General features: G+C 40.4%; 1 protein-coding gene across 3 annotated transcripts in view; it reads left to right on the top strand.

Annotated features, from left to right (window-relative positions):
* The window catches only part of VPS54 (VPS54 subunit of GARP complex), a 47127-nt gene that overhangs the window by 20794 nt on the left and 12619 nt on the right, over positions 1–13714 (top strand). For all 3 annotated transcript variants that reach the window (XM_085054333.1, XM_085054334.1, XM_085054335.1), the window contains exons 9-17: positions 1765–1891; positions 2948–3055; positions 5382–5437; positions 6900–6996; positions 7485–7822; positions 9696–9825; positions 10246–10427; positions 11152–11264; positions 12565–12628. In XM_085054333.1, the coding sequence (XP_084910459.1) occupies positions 1765–1891; positions 2948–3055; positions 5382–5437; positions 6900–6996; positions 7485–7822; positions 9696–9825; positions 10246–10427; positions 11152–11264; positions 12565–12628 (1215 nt within the window). The remainder of the gene's footprint in view (positions 1–1764; positions 1892–2947; positions 3056–5381; positions 5438–6899; positions 6997–7484; positions 7823–9695; positions 9826–10245; positions 10428–11151; positions 11265–12564; positions 12629–13714) is intronic.

Here is a 13714-nt window from a genome sequence, read left to right on the forward strand (position 1 = left end):
GATGATGGACATACAGTGATTTTGTTTGTGGGTTTTTTTTTGTTTGGCTTGGGGTTTTTTGTTTGGTTTTTTGGGGTTTTTTTTGCACACATATGCTGGCAAACCACGCTCTTATCGTTTTTTATACAGTAAAACACAGATACATGGAAAAGTAGCTCTCATTTGTGTGTTTTAAAAGAAGTTATACCCTGCGCTCATCATTTTCCATAATAGAGTTGTCATATTCAGTATTCATAGAAGGGATCTGATGTGTGAGTGGTACCTGTTAAAGAGATAATTACCAAGGTGTTTTGCTGGGGTGTGAATTGTTCCTGCATGTTTCAGGTTGGAGGATTTTTGTAGCTGCTAGGGACTAGAACATCTAGGGCAAAGGGGTGAGGGCAGGTGCTGGGAGCTGTTGGATGTTTCCATAGCTGAGGTTTGAGAGGACAGGTTTTGTTGTGTTCCAGTGCAGTTCAGCCCAGCTGCAGAAATAATCTGTCAAGGAGCATCTTCATTAAGAGCCTTTGTGTTGTGGCTCTTAGTCCTGCAGTCAGTTTTGCACCTCCTGTTATTACATTGCAAATAACAATCTTTGGGGTGTTTTCATCTTGTGTTTGTTCTGAAATGCCCATGGGATAGCAATCCAACTGGCTTGGATTTTCTGCAGGCTGATTTTGCTTAAATTAGATATTTGAAATACACCTATTTTGTCCATTCTGATGAATTATTGAACAAGAATTTCAAAAGCAGGTACATCCCTGGGCATCTTGAAAATAAAATAAATAAATTAATCTGCTCAACTCAGATCCAGCAAGATTCATTGACTTCAGCTCAGTGTTGGCTGTGTGGGTTTCTGCAGGGAGGAGTTGCCAGGAGTCATAAGCTACACAAGCAAAGGGTCCAGCTACACCAGCACTGAGTGAAAGCCATGTTCATCCTCCCCATTTTGTATCCAGGCTTATGTAAAATATCACAGCTCCTCTTATTTTCTCATTTGCGAAGTGTCTGTGTTTGTTTGTTTTTGCTAAAGAAACAGCAGTCTGAATTTTACAGATATTTGTTCCCAGCTGTTAGTGGAAGTTGAAAAGCCTGGAGTGTTTGACATCTCTGAAGTTCCCACTTTTAAAGAGTGGTTGACATTTCTGATGCAAGAAATTCCCCTGTGGTTCTGTGTGCCAACAGTCTGCAAAATATGGTTTAAAATCTCCAAGAAGTGGGAAAAACATTTTTCATTTAGAGTAGCATAAAAATTGGCAAATTTAAAAACTCTTCTGTGTTCTCTGAAAGCCATCCTGTCGTGTAATGCTGTTAGTGGATCTCATGTACACTAATTTAATCACAATTTAATCTGTGACCTTATCAAAAGCTCAAATGTTTGAATTAGAAGAACTTGTGGACTGGTGATCTGAGGAACAAGCAAAAGTATTCCTTCTTTTTAACACCTTTATACTGACAAGCACTGAGTATTCTTAGTTCTGGTTTACCTCACTGAGCAGAGAGGTACTTGACACCTTCCAAAAAAAAAAACCCAAAAAAAAGCTCTACTTCCAAATTTTATTCTCCATCAATATTCAAGTCCATATGTTTTGGTGCAAGGTAACAGTGCCTCTGAAAAATGCATGATTTCAGCTGCTCTGAGGAGTGAAAGATTGGAGCCTCCCATTAAGCCTGTGTTGATTGCATGGAAATTTCCTGCTGGGTGGTTATTTTCTTCAACTGTGAACTAATGATTCGTTTTCAGGTTGATGATTTAGCTCATATCTCAATGGCTGTTTTTCTTAGGCATCTTGGCTCACAGCTTTGTGAACTGGAAAAGCTGATAGATAAAATGATGATTGCAGAGTTTTCAACTTATGCTCGCAATGATTTAAATAGACCCCTAGAAGATGATTGCCAAATTCTAGAAGAGGTATGTCTGTTATTGAAATAAACTGTCTCATGAATATGTTTCCATCTTTAACATACTTAATTAGCACCAACTAATTACTCAGGTCCCTAGTAGCAACACTATAATTTTGGACTATTTAACTTCTCATCCAAACCTCTCCCTGCCCCTCTTTTTTTTTGTACTTGATCAGATTAAATAATTCTAATTAAACTCAGAACTGCAATCCAGGCCCACTTTATTTTTTCAAAATAATCAGCTCTCTTCTCTCTGATTAAATGTATACTGAGTTCACTTCATGAACCTAAGCATGTAAGTGGAAAAGAACATGGACTCTCATCGACTTGGTTGTAAAATTTCAGTTTTGCAATGAAAGCTGATATTTGCATGTTGTTCTCATTCTGTCTCCCCATGCTTTTATGGGTGCTTATATCAAGCATATGGTTGCCCTGAATGCATGCTTCATTCACAGTATATATGTAGATATCTATTCCTCATTCCTCTGAAGATCATACACATATGAAGATTAAGCTATTTTGGTTGCTTTCTCGCCCAGAAAAGAGTTTTCTGGATTTTGCCTGTATTCTCTTCAGTAACTGCTGGAGCCTCTGAACTGTTCAGCCTTGTTTAATCCATTCCATGAGATGCAGGGGTTGGCAGTAGCACTGCAATAGTCCCATTTCAGCCCTGTGGTTTCTTGCCCTCGGTGCTGCAATGTGCCAGCCTCTCTCTTGGGCTGTGCTTAGTGTCAGTCTTGCTCAGGGTCAGGAAACTCTCTCATCCTTAGAAATATCCATGGGTTTAAGCACTTGTGAATGAGCCCAATTGAGGAATGGGCAGGAAATGGGGTGGGAGAAAGGGACTCAGCTGGTATTGCCATAGGGAACTTATTTTGTATAGGCAAAGCTTGGCATTAGTCCCGAGGCACTGGACTGACCTAAATGCTGTCCACTGTGTGCTTGATACATAAACTTTCTTACTGCTGTGCCATTTCTTAAAATTGTTTCTTGTCTTCACCTTGATATTTTTCATGTGTTGTTTTTTTTTTATTTTTTTTTTAAATTTCTTTTTTCTTGACAGGAGAGACTTGTATCGCTGGTATTTGGACTTCTAAAACAAAGGAAGCTAAATTTTTATGAAATATATGGAGATGAAATGATTAATACTGCAAAGAATATAATTAAACAGGTAAGCCAAACTTTTCTAATGTATCTGACAAGCTTGGCTCAACCCTTTGCAGATTATTTTTTTAGTTGTTAAGAACAGCTCTGATGAAGTTTTTTGGTAGCTGAAGGTCTCTCATTTAGAGCAGCTGAGCTTGCAGACACTTAAGAGCTCCCTGAAGCACAGAGGTCTTTACAGAAAAGACCTTTTGGAAAGTGTAGGTAACGTAAGCTCCCTGGTTTCTCTGTAAAATTACCATTGTTCTGAACTTTCCTTTCTCTTAACACATGGCTCTCCCAAATGGCAGAGTTGTGTCATAACACTACATTTCATTAAAAGCCCACAACAAAACAAACACTCCAAAACCACACTAAAAGCCTCTCCCCCGCAACCTTCTGAAAAGCAAAACCCCCGAGTTCTCGGTGTAAACACATAAAAGAGAATCAAAGAGCTTGCCAGTTTAAACAACTGAATTCCCAGCAAATGGTACAGAAAATATTGCTTGCCATAATGTTAACACAGACCTAGTGTAGGCATGTGGTAAGAGGCTGGAAAATATCCTTGCCTTTTTCTGAGGGAGGAAGGTGAAGTAATAGAGAAGGTAGAAGTGCTTGTCTTTTAAGAAAATTACATTAAAACCCAAATCCCTTTCTGCATTGGTGTGGTGGTTTGTCATTAAGGGCAGTGTATCTTTCAAGCAAAAATCTTTATCAATAAAAGCAGCTAAAACCAATAATTGAACAAAGTTCAGATTACTTCTTTGTGGGAAATACATTGGCTACTTTGGATGGTGATATGATGGCTTTTATTTGCAAACAGAGCTTAGACTGAGCTTTGAGTATGTGTTTGGTACTTCTTATTTGCTCATCTGGTTTGTTTGCCCACATATGTTAGAGAATTGTGTATGAATGCTTTTTTTTTTCCCTAAAGGTAGGTGATTACTTCAAGAGTTACTCTGATACACTATGAACTCCCTCTGATTTGTATCTCAAAGGCTGGGAGATAAGTGCTGGTTGGGCATCTCCTGTCCTCATAGGGTAGTCTGCACTTCACAGCTGCATTGTGAACTGGGTTGGGAACCTAGTTTTAGAAAGTTTGGATTTTCTTTTTTAATACTGTTACTTGAAGGTTTTTGTTTTATGCCAGACTTGGCTGTTCCAATCCCTTTCACACTGCAGCCCCATGGTTCTGTTGGTCTGGTTGTGAAGGGTGGGGATAGACCTTTATTGCTAATAAATGAAAAAAGGGAATGAAGAATGAATGAATGACACCAGGATAAAGCTGTTGATCTGCCTGGCAGTCTCCACTGGCTTTTCACTTGCCTCTATCAGCAGTCACAAGGAGACTTTTCCCTCCCCCCCCACCATTAAATTCTTTGTTTGGTCATATCATAGACAGGTAACATTCCCTATTTTTCTGTTCATTCCCAGCTTAAAATGCTTTTCCCATTCTGCTGGGAAAATTTAAGTTGGATTTTTCAGGTTTCCCCTCTGCTTAATAGTAGATAAAGTTTAATCAAATTCCAGTGTAGATTTCTGTTGGATTAAGGAAATTAGGCAGAATTTAAGTATTTCTGTGTGGTATGTACAATGCTTTTGTATGGTGGCCCATTGTCTCAATTCTTAGGGGTACTTTTCCTTAATAAAGGAAACAGTTTCCTTGCCACACCTCAAATGTGCTTCCTCTTCAAATGCATTCCTGGGCTGTTTTGGTCAGTGATTTTTAGTAGCTTTTTGTTGCCAGGCAGGTGTAGGAGCAGAGGTTTTTAAGCACTGAGCACTGCATAGTTCAAGAACAAGGTTCTGTTCTTCTTCAGAAGCTTCTGTACTGACCACCATTATTCAAAACACAGGTAAAGCCCATGTAGCTTGAGATGGCAGCCCTCAGTCACTATTGGGATTGTAAAAACTTGCTTGAAGGCAAGATGAGTTCACACTCTACTGACTCATTTGTTCAGTTTATTGACTGGCATTTGGGAGAAAAGCCCTTTTTCAGTTTGAGTGGAGTTGATTTGTACCTTGGGCTTACAAGCAGTGGGAAAGGAGATCAGTGAAATGACTTTAAAACAATAGACGTGTTTGGAATGAAAATTGGTTGTACTGGAGGCCTGAAGAAGCTGGCCAGTTTTGTATGCACCAGTTACTTTGGGGGGTAATAAACAAATTTATTTTGTTTTGCTTGTTTGTTTTAAAGAAACAAGTTGTTAAATTATACAAGTATGTCTTTCTTTTCTTATTTTACTTTTCCTTATTTAACTTGAAGATTAATGTGTTGGTTATGAAACTCAGCAGTGGTTAGAAAGAAGCTAAGATTTTTTTTGTTTTGTTTTTTTCCCCTTGAAATTTGACAGTGTGTGGTTAATACAGTATCGCAGATAGAAGAAATAGATACAGAAGTGGTTGTTAAGTAAGTATGCAACCAGATTTTTTTTTTCCTGATGGTGGGTGGGGATAGTGTGCTTTTTAGCATAGATAAATGTACTGTTCTAACTTTTTCTTAAATTTCCCTATAATTAAAGATTATTCTTTTCTTGCATCTTTAAACACTACTTCTGTCCACCTCTGGGTAGATACTACATTTTTCCTCTCATGCAAATTCTAATGTTACCTTAAACTTACCTTTGAAATAAAGACTAAAATTCTGTGAATCTCACTATATGAAGCCTATATCTCTTGAATATATATCCACTTGAAGGCATTCCCTGTTGCTATAATCTGGGACTTTGTATTGAAGTATGTCATCAGTTGAAGTTCCTCTCCCATGAGCAAGAACAGGAGCTTTCCAGAGAGGAGACCAGACAACTTCAGCCCTACAAATGGTCCATCAGGAACCTCACCAAGCCCAGCAAGGGCAAATGCCAGAGCAGAGATGGAGTTGGAGCCAGGCTCCTCTCAGTTTGCACAGAGGGCAGTGGGCACAGCGTGGAAGATGAGAAATTGCAGTTGAATCTAGGGGAGAATCTGTTCCCCATGAGGCTGATCAAACACTGGAACACAGGCCCAGAGAAGCTGTTTCTGGGGCATGGTGAAGCTTTAACTCTGCAGGGCTCAGAGCAAGCCAGTGTAGTTGGACCTGCCTTGAGCAGGGCGTGGCCAAGGCAGCTCCAGGGGTGCCTGCCAGCTGCTGGTTTTTTCTGTGGCTTTTATGATTCACTTGACTCAGCCAAGTGTTACTCCAAGATAGTAAAAAATAGTCCAACTGATAAAGCAAAGTTGAGTTGCAGAACCTGCATGGGCTTCAAACCCAGACTGAGAAACGACTGGGCTCAGGGTCATTTTTAAACATTGGATTTTTGGTGACCATTCTCCAATGTTTACTATTCTGCTCTTGGGTCCTAACTGTGTGTTACAGGGTTTCACTTCTGTTCTGTGAATGGCTTTGCTGCCCTTTTGCCACAAACAGCTGACTCGTACTTTAATAGCAGAAGTGGTCTCATTGCAATGCCTTGCAAATTAAGCCTTTAAATATGCTTAATAACAGAATTTATTAATACTTGAAAAGTATTTTCACGTAATTTTTTTTTCTCCCACATAATTGTGAAAATGTTATTAACCCACTCCCTTGTTGGTAACACACTTATCCCAGGGAAAAGAACATTATGCCCAGGAAATAACTAAATGGTAAATGTGAAGCTTTTATTTTCTTACAGTATGATCTAATTCTGTATCCCTCCTGCTCCACTCCACTTACATTGTGTTGATCATGACTGTTGTTTAGATGATACCTGTTGTTTTGCCAGCTAAAATTCTATGCAGCTTTCCTTATATTTACAAGTCCATTTAAAGAATGTTCTTTTTTTCCTTTATGTGCCAGTAGGCATCATGGCCAGCAAACAGTTGCTGTTTGCTCAGTACTGCTCTTTTTTCAGGCTTGCAGACCAGATGAGGATGATGAACTTTCCTCAGTGGTTTGATTTACTGAAGAATATTTTTTCTAAATTCACTATCTTCCTCAAGAGAATAAAGGTAAGACGTTCATTTACAAAGAACTTCACATAGTTCAGGCATGAAAGGGAATGAAGTTGCTTTTCCATTTGAAGTCTTAAGATGTTGGTTTTTCTTGTAAAGTTCAAACTTCTGATTGAAAGAAAGAGATAGGAATATCAGCATCCAGGGCAAAAATGATTAGTGCTAACAAAGAGAGTAGTGGCAAAGAGATGATACCTCTTGTTGCTTGATTACTTCTATTCTAAGGTGCCAGGGATTAGGGCAGAATTTTTCTATGTGTTAGATTTTCCAAATGAGGTTTCTTTCACCTTTCTCAGAAAGGTCTGAGATTGGTTGCCCTCAGACAAATGGGTCTGCCTCCAAATACTAATTACAGAACAGAAAATAATGCCAGGATTTAGTTTAATTTTGTGAGCAAAAGAAAATTTAGCACAAAAATCTAGCACAAGCTTGTGGCACAGGCTTTTGGGCTATTTTTTTGTAATGAAAGTTATATTTCATTCTAGGCAACATTAAATACTATCCGTAGCGTGGTTTTCTTGGTTCTAGACAAGAACCAAAAAAACAGAGACCTGGAGGACACACTGCAGAAGAACTCAGCGAAGGAGAGCACTGTGGACACCGAGGTGGCCTACCTGACCCACGAGGGGATGTTCATCAGCGATGCCTTTGGTGATGGAGAGCTCCCAGCTGGAGTGGGTGACACAGCTTCCCAAAGGAACACTTCTCCCAACAGTGAGCCCTGCAGCAGTGACTCTGTGTCAGAGCCTGAGTGCACCACTGACTCCTCGTCCAGCAAGGAGCACACATCTTCTTCTGTCACTGCAGGAGGAGTGGAGATGATGTGAGTGAACACCCTGCCTGTCTTCACCCAGCAGCATGGCTGGAATGAGGGGTGAGGTGCAGGCAGTTGTTTCTGGTCACACGGTAAAAAAATTGCTTTAGGGGATTGTGCTTTTTAGGTAGGCAAAGTGTAGTGGCTCTCCCCCTAGAGACTGCTGTCAGAGTGCACTGTTCCCAGCCTTTGTTTCAGTTATTTGCCTTGTTTTCACCTCTGTGTGTAGTGGGTCAGGGACTGATTTATGCCACTTCTTCCAGAAAAGAGCCCCTTCTCCATCAGTTCTTCTGGGGAGGCCACTTGTGTAGAGAGCAGGAGAGATGTGAGTCCATGAAAAACAGATTGTTTGTCATACCTGTAGCAGGCAGAAGCATCTCTGTTCCCTGTCCTTGTCCCCTGTGGTTATTTTTCCTGGGGTTTTTTTTTTTTTGTTTGTTTGTTTTAAGCTGGCTTGATGGAATACCCCTTGATAAATGCTAGAGAAAAATCTCCTGTTTGTCATCAACCATTTGACTTTATAAATAAATAAATCTGTCTCAGTGCTTTGGTTACATAGGCAGTGCTGCCCTGAGGTGCTCCAGACTGCAGAGTTCCTGCCTTCTGGCATCCTTTTATACACCCTTGCTTGTGGCTGCAAGTCAGAGATATCTTTTGAAGAGAACCAGGCATAATGATGTGTGGGACTCAGGCATGAACCACTTCAAAAGCTAGCATGTCTGGGTACAGAATTCTGTGAAGCAAAATTGAAATACCACTTGTTACCCTGCTGAAAGATGGGAGACAGCAAGTGGCTTGCTCCTGCTGCTTGATCCTTGAGTATCTGTGCATATGTGTTGAAGCAGCTGTTAGTTTTGATAGAGACCTTCCCCCCCAGAATCACAATGCTGGCTGAAGGAGATAGATTTAAAATAAATATGCTGTGCATAAAACGCAGGCCTTTGTATGCTGAGCATCTGTCATGTCCTGGAGGAGAAATGAAATGTGAAGAGGAGTCCAGGGTTACATGGAAGAGCAGGGAAAGGGAAGGGGGTTGGATCCAAACTAGTCTGAAGCACTTTGCCAAGTTTGCTAAAAATACACCATCCAGCTAGAGCTCCTGAGGAGTAAAGTTGTTTCTGAGGCTGGTTGCATAACTTCATTCTAAAATGAACTTGCTTCATCACTCTCCTGGTTATCTTTGCACCTTTGCTCTGTGTTTGGAGCAGGCTAATAAAAACACACAGCACAATGTTAGTGCATTTGCTGCTCCATAGTGTCCCGAGTTCTCTCTTCTCATGCTGTTGGTCCCTTGAGCTGGCCCAGAAGATCATGATCTTCACTGATGGCTTGAACTATGAACAGCAGAGCTGTGCTAAGTGTTGGCCTCAAAAGAGTAGACAAGTCATGCATAAGGTTTTTTTAAAAGCACCAGCTTAAGAGCCTGAAGTCTAAAAAGGTAATAGAATCACAGCCTGTAGCTTAGGGTTGGGGGGAGTGCAGAGGATCTGTTTTAGGCTTTAGACTTGCATCAGAAGAAAAATGCCATGTTTTATCTATCATATGCTTGTGATGCTGAAGTGTTACAGGAGCTGAGTAAATTTTAGCTCAGTAAATGTTAATTATGTTTATTGGATCAGTAATGGCTATATCTGGTTTACTCGTAGAGCATTAATAGCAATTAGAATGTGGATTCAAAAGAAAAGGATGTGCAGTTATGCATTTCCTTGCTACAGGGACTGACAGGACATTGACAGCAGCTTAGTAGATCCCAACTGTATTTGATGATTGACTTGTCTGCATTTGACCATTGCTGCGAAGCTCCTTCCTCCTTCAACCTGTATGCAAAAATACAATTTCCTCTACAAACTGGTGCTCAACCAACTGGTTCTGTCATTTTTAGGATCAGCGATGACATGAAACTGACTGACCTGGAGTTGGTCAGGCTGGCAAACAACATCCAAGAGTTACTTTATAACGCTTCTGATATCTGCCATGATCGTTCAGTCAAGTTCCTCATGGCAAGAGCAAAGGTGAGGAGCTTGGGTCAGACTGCTGGTGGTGCCTCATGCCTGGTGAGCATTTGCTTCCAGGTTCCTGCTTTAATGAGGGTTCTGGAGCAGCATCCATGATGGGAGTATGGGAACTCTTCTGCTGCCACAGGCTCTGCATGGTAGTGCTCAGAGCACTCCAGTGTTAACATATATCACTGTAAGGCAGTGTTGGTTTCTTCTACCTATTTCTTTTTTATATTCTGACTTGCTGTCTTGGATGCTTCATGCAGAGAATGTGTGTCTGTGACAAGATAGCTGCTTGCACTGCAAACTACCCTGTCACATATAGGGTTAAATAATGTGCCTCTTGAAGCTGTAGACATGCTGACTAGTTATTTATTTGTGTCTCTGAATTTTTGTGGTGTTATGTCTCCTTACAATGGTTTTCTTTGCATGCAGGATGGCTTCTTAGAGAAGCTGAATTCCAACGAGTTTGTTACTCTTTCTCGCTTGATGGAAGGCTTTATCTTGGATACTGAGCAGATCTGTGGCAGGAAAAGCATGTCCTTGAGAGGAGCACTTCAGAGTCAAGCCAATAGATTTGTGAATAGATTTCATGAGGAGAGAAAGACAAAACTAAGGTACCTCTGGGTAGAAGATCCTTGTGTTCTTCCATGAATAATTTTATGAATCGTGTGTCAGCCAAACACAATCTTTTGACACCTAGAACATTAGTAAGCCTAAGTTACACTTAAAAGCAGGGAGTGAAAAAACTGTATTAAAACCCAATTATTTCCAGCTGGCTTAGACTTTTACTGTTTTCATTACTTGATTTTCTTCAAACTGGATTGTTCTGCAGTTAGCTAAATAAGGAGAGTAATGGCTACAGAAAGTGCACAAGAGTAACATTGGAGGGCAGGATTGCTCTGTTTCAGGGGTTTAAGAATAATTCACTTTCAACTGTTTCCTAAAAGGAAAAAAAAAAGGAAAACAAAACTGTTTGGGGAACAGCCTTGCCAGTAACATACATAAAGTATATTTGCTCTCATCCATCAAAAGCTGTTAAAATTCCAGTATTTACACATTACTTTATTGGCAATGATCTCGTAAAGACCTTTATTGGCTGGTGTAGTTTTTGGTCCCCTGTGACAGATTGAATGAACAAATTGTGAGATCTCTAGACCAGCCCAATGTTGTTCTGTTTTGCTGCTGACAATTGTTGGGCACCTCCTTCTGGTGAAGATGACTGACATAACATTTTGGGCCAGTGGCTTTTTAAAAATTGTTCTACAGCATTGCAGGCAGGAGAAGTGTCGAGATAAGACATTTCTTTCTCAGCCTCCTCTATTTTGTGTTTCTAACCAGCCTGCTTTTGGACAACGAGCGCTGGAAGCAAGCTGAAGTTCCTGCTGAGTTCCAGGACCTCGTTGATTCGGTGTCTGATGGCAGAATTTCTCTCCCTGAAAAAAAAACAACAGGTGTGTGTCTTGCAGTCCTACTGTGAAATGAGTTTATTATCTGAAAATTCTGCTGCTGAGTGTTGATGGGCGTATTCTGATGACACTCTGGATCTCTATTTGCTTGCTGTCCTCTGGGGGGATGAGAAGGAAATTGATGGTGGTTTTCTTTTTCTTGATTTAATTTTTTCCTGTTACTATTGTTGAAATGCCTTGTGCTGAAAGATAATCTGTTTATTTTTTGAAAACGCCCAGAAGTGCTAGCACAGGGAGGGAGCTGCCTTTTAATACAAATATTCCCAGTATAGAGGCTTGCAATCTTGGCAGAAATTCAGTCTTTTCCCACAATGTACCACTGAGGAATTGCAAGGGACTGAGGAGCACGTGCATCTGCTCAACACTCCGTGTGTGAAACAAAGCCTGCTCCTTTCTACTGCTTCATCTGCCACTTCAAATGAAAGTCAGCATGCCATGTGGCTGCTTATGGAAGGGAAAACTCACGTTCATTCAATTATTTACCTTGCCACAGAAACCTCAGTTGACCTCAGAGAAGTCAGTTTTTCCTCCTCCTGCCCCATTTCCCCCATGTGCACAGTGGGAATACTTAATGTGTTCTTACCTTGTGGGGATACTTGTCCAATGTTGCAGTGAAAGGGGTGTGTGAATATCCAGAAGAGGAAGAAAACATGCAGAGAGGGGAACAAAAATGGCAAGAGATTAGAAGGAATTAAATACAGTGATGTCATGGTGAAGAAACCCTGACCTCCCAAAAGGAGCACAGCAGATACAGAGGGTGTGTTAAAGCAGTGATCACTGCAGTTATGGAGCATGACACCAAAATATGTTCGTCAGCCATTGCTCATGAAATAGCCTCCTGCAGCTTCCTTCAAGCAGATAATTTAGCATGAAAAACTGCATCAGTAAGAGCTTCTGTTAGGAAGCATGAGGAGAAAGTGATTTGAAGCTAAATTATTAATACACACAGCAAATCACTTGAGAATGTATAGTGGAAAACCTGGTGGCTTTTTCTGCGTTTCTTCTATTTGTAACGTGTTGTATTTAAGGACATAATGACTGTGGGGCAATGGGATTTTTTGATCTAAAATTATAGCAGATAATGAAGTAACTTTTTGGGTCGTAAAAATTATGATGGGTGATGAACAATCTAGTAAATACTGTAAAAGAGAGCAGTGCTACAAAGGTTGTTGGTGGGCTTTTTTTCAAACTTTAGCAAGTGAACACTGCATTTTTATAAAAGAGCATTTTTTGTCCTTGGTTTTAGTTTAACTCACTCCTTTTCCTGTCTTACTGAAATGTCTAGCTACTGAAGAAAGAAAGCCAGCTGAATTCCTTATTGTTGAAGGACAAAAATATGCAACAGTTGGGTAAGATGCCCTCTTTTCTCTTAGCAGTGGGTTGGTTGGCAAGAACTTTTGAGTAGAACTGTGATGAATGCTAACAGCTTTAGCAATCTTATTTAAATTAAAAATCCCTCTCCTTTCACAGACTAGTTTCTCTTTGGTTCCCAACAGTTATGAAACACTACAAACTTTTCTGTACCTTAAAATGCTATTTTTTCCTCTAAATGACTAGGCTGAAGTTTATCATTTTATTTGAATGTTTTTTTTCCAGTTATTTCATGAAAACACACAGTCATAAAAAACAGATTTGTCTTCTGAGCACAAACCTGAGCACTGTTATTCCTTGCAATCTAGGTTCTCTGGCAAAAATTGATGAAAAAGACTTTTAAAGGTCATCTTGTCCACCCTCCCTGCAGTGAGGAGGGACACCTTGCACTAGCCCAAGTTGCTCAGAGCCCTGTCCAACTCAGCCTTGAATGTTTCCAGGGCTGGGGCACCCTCCACCTCTCTGGGCAGCCTGTGCCACCATTCTCATTGTACAAAATTCCTTCTTTATGTCTATTGTGAATCTACCCTCCTTGACTTTAACACTGTTGCTCCTTGTCCTATCACTACCAAACTAAAAAGTTTGTCCCCATCTTTCCTATAAGCCCCCTTTAAGTACTGAAAGGCTGCAGTAAGGTCTCCTCAGCCCTCTTCTCTCCAGGCTGGACAGCACCAAAATACATGAGTCCACTAATGGATGGTTATCTTAGTCAGAATAACATATTGGCCATCTCAGTAGCTGCATGTGCTATTTCTTGGTATCCTGGCTACTTTGAATTGGAAAGTGGAAAGCTGGTTATATCAGAGATATTTTAAAATGTATGATACTCACTTCTTTCTTTCATTTAAAAGCATGCTATGTTTCCAAAGACTGCGAGGCTTAAGCAATAATTATGCATTAGAGTGTTTTTGGGGAGGGAGTAAAGCCTGGAAGATCTCACTCCCCAGAGTCCTAACATCAATTTACACCAAACTTAAAAGGTGTGAAGTACAGAATGTCTTGGACCAGCTGTTATTTTGTGAGTTGCTTCATGATAGTGCGTCACTGTTCAATTGAAAACAGAA

This window comes from Lichenostomus cassidix, chromosome 3, assembly GCF_008360975.1.
Source record: "Lichenostomus cassidix isolate B80296 chromosome 3, HeHo_3.0, whole genome shotgun sequence".
Taxonomy (NCBI): Eukaryota; Metazoa; Chordata; class Aves; order Passeriformes; family Meliphagidae; genus Lichenostomus; species Lichenostomus cassidix.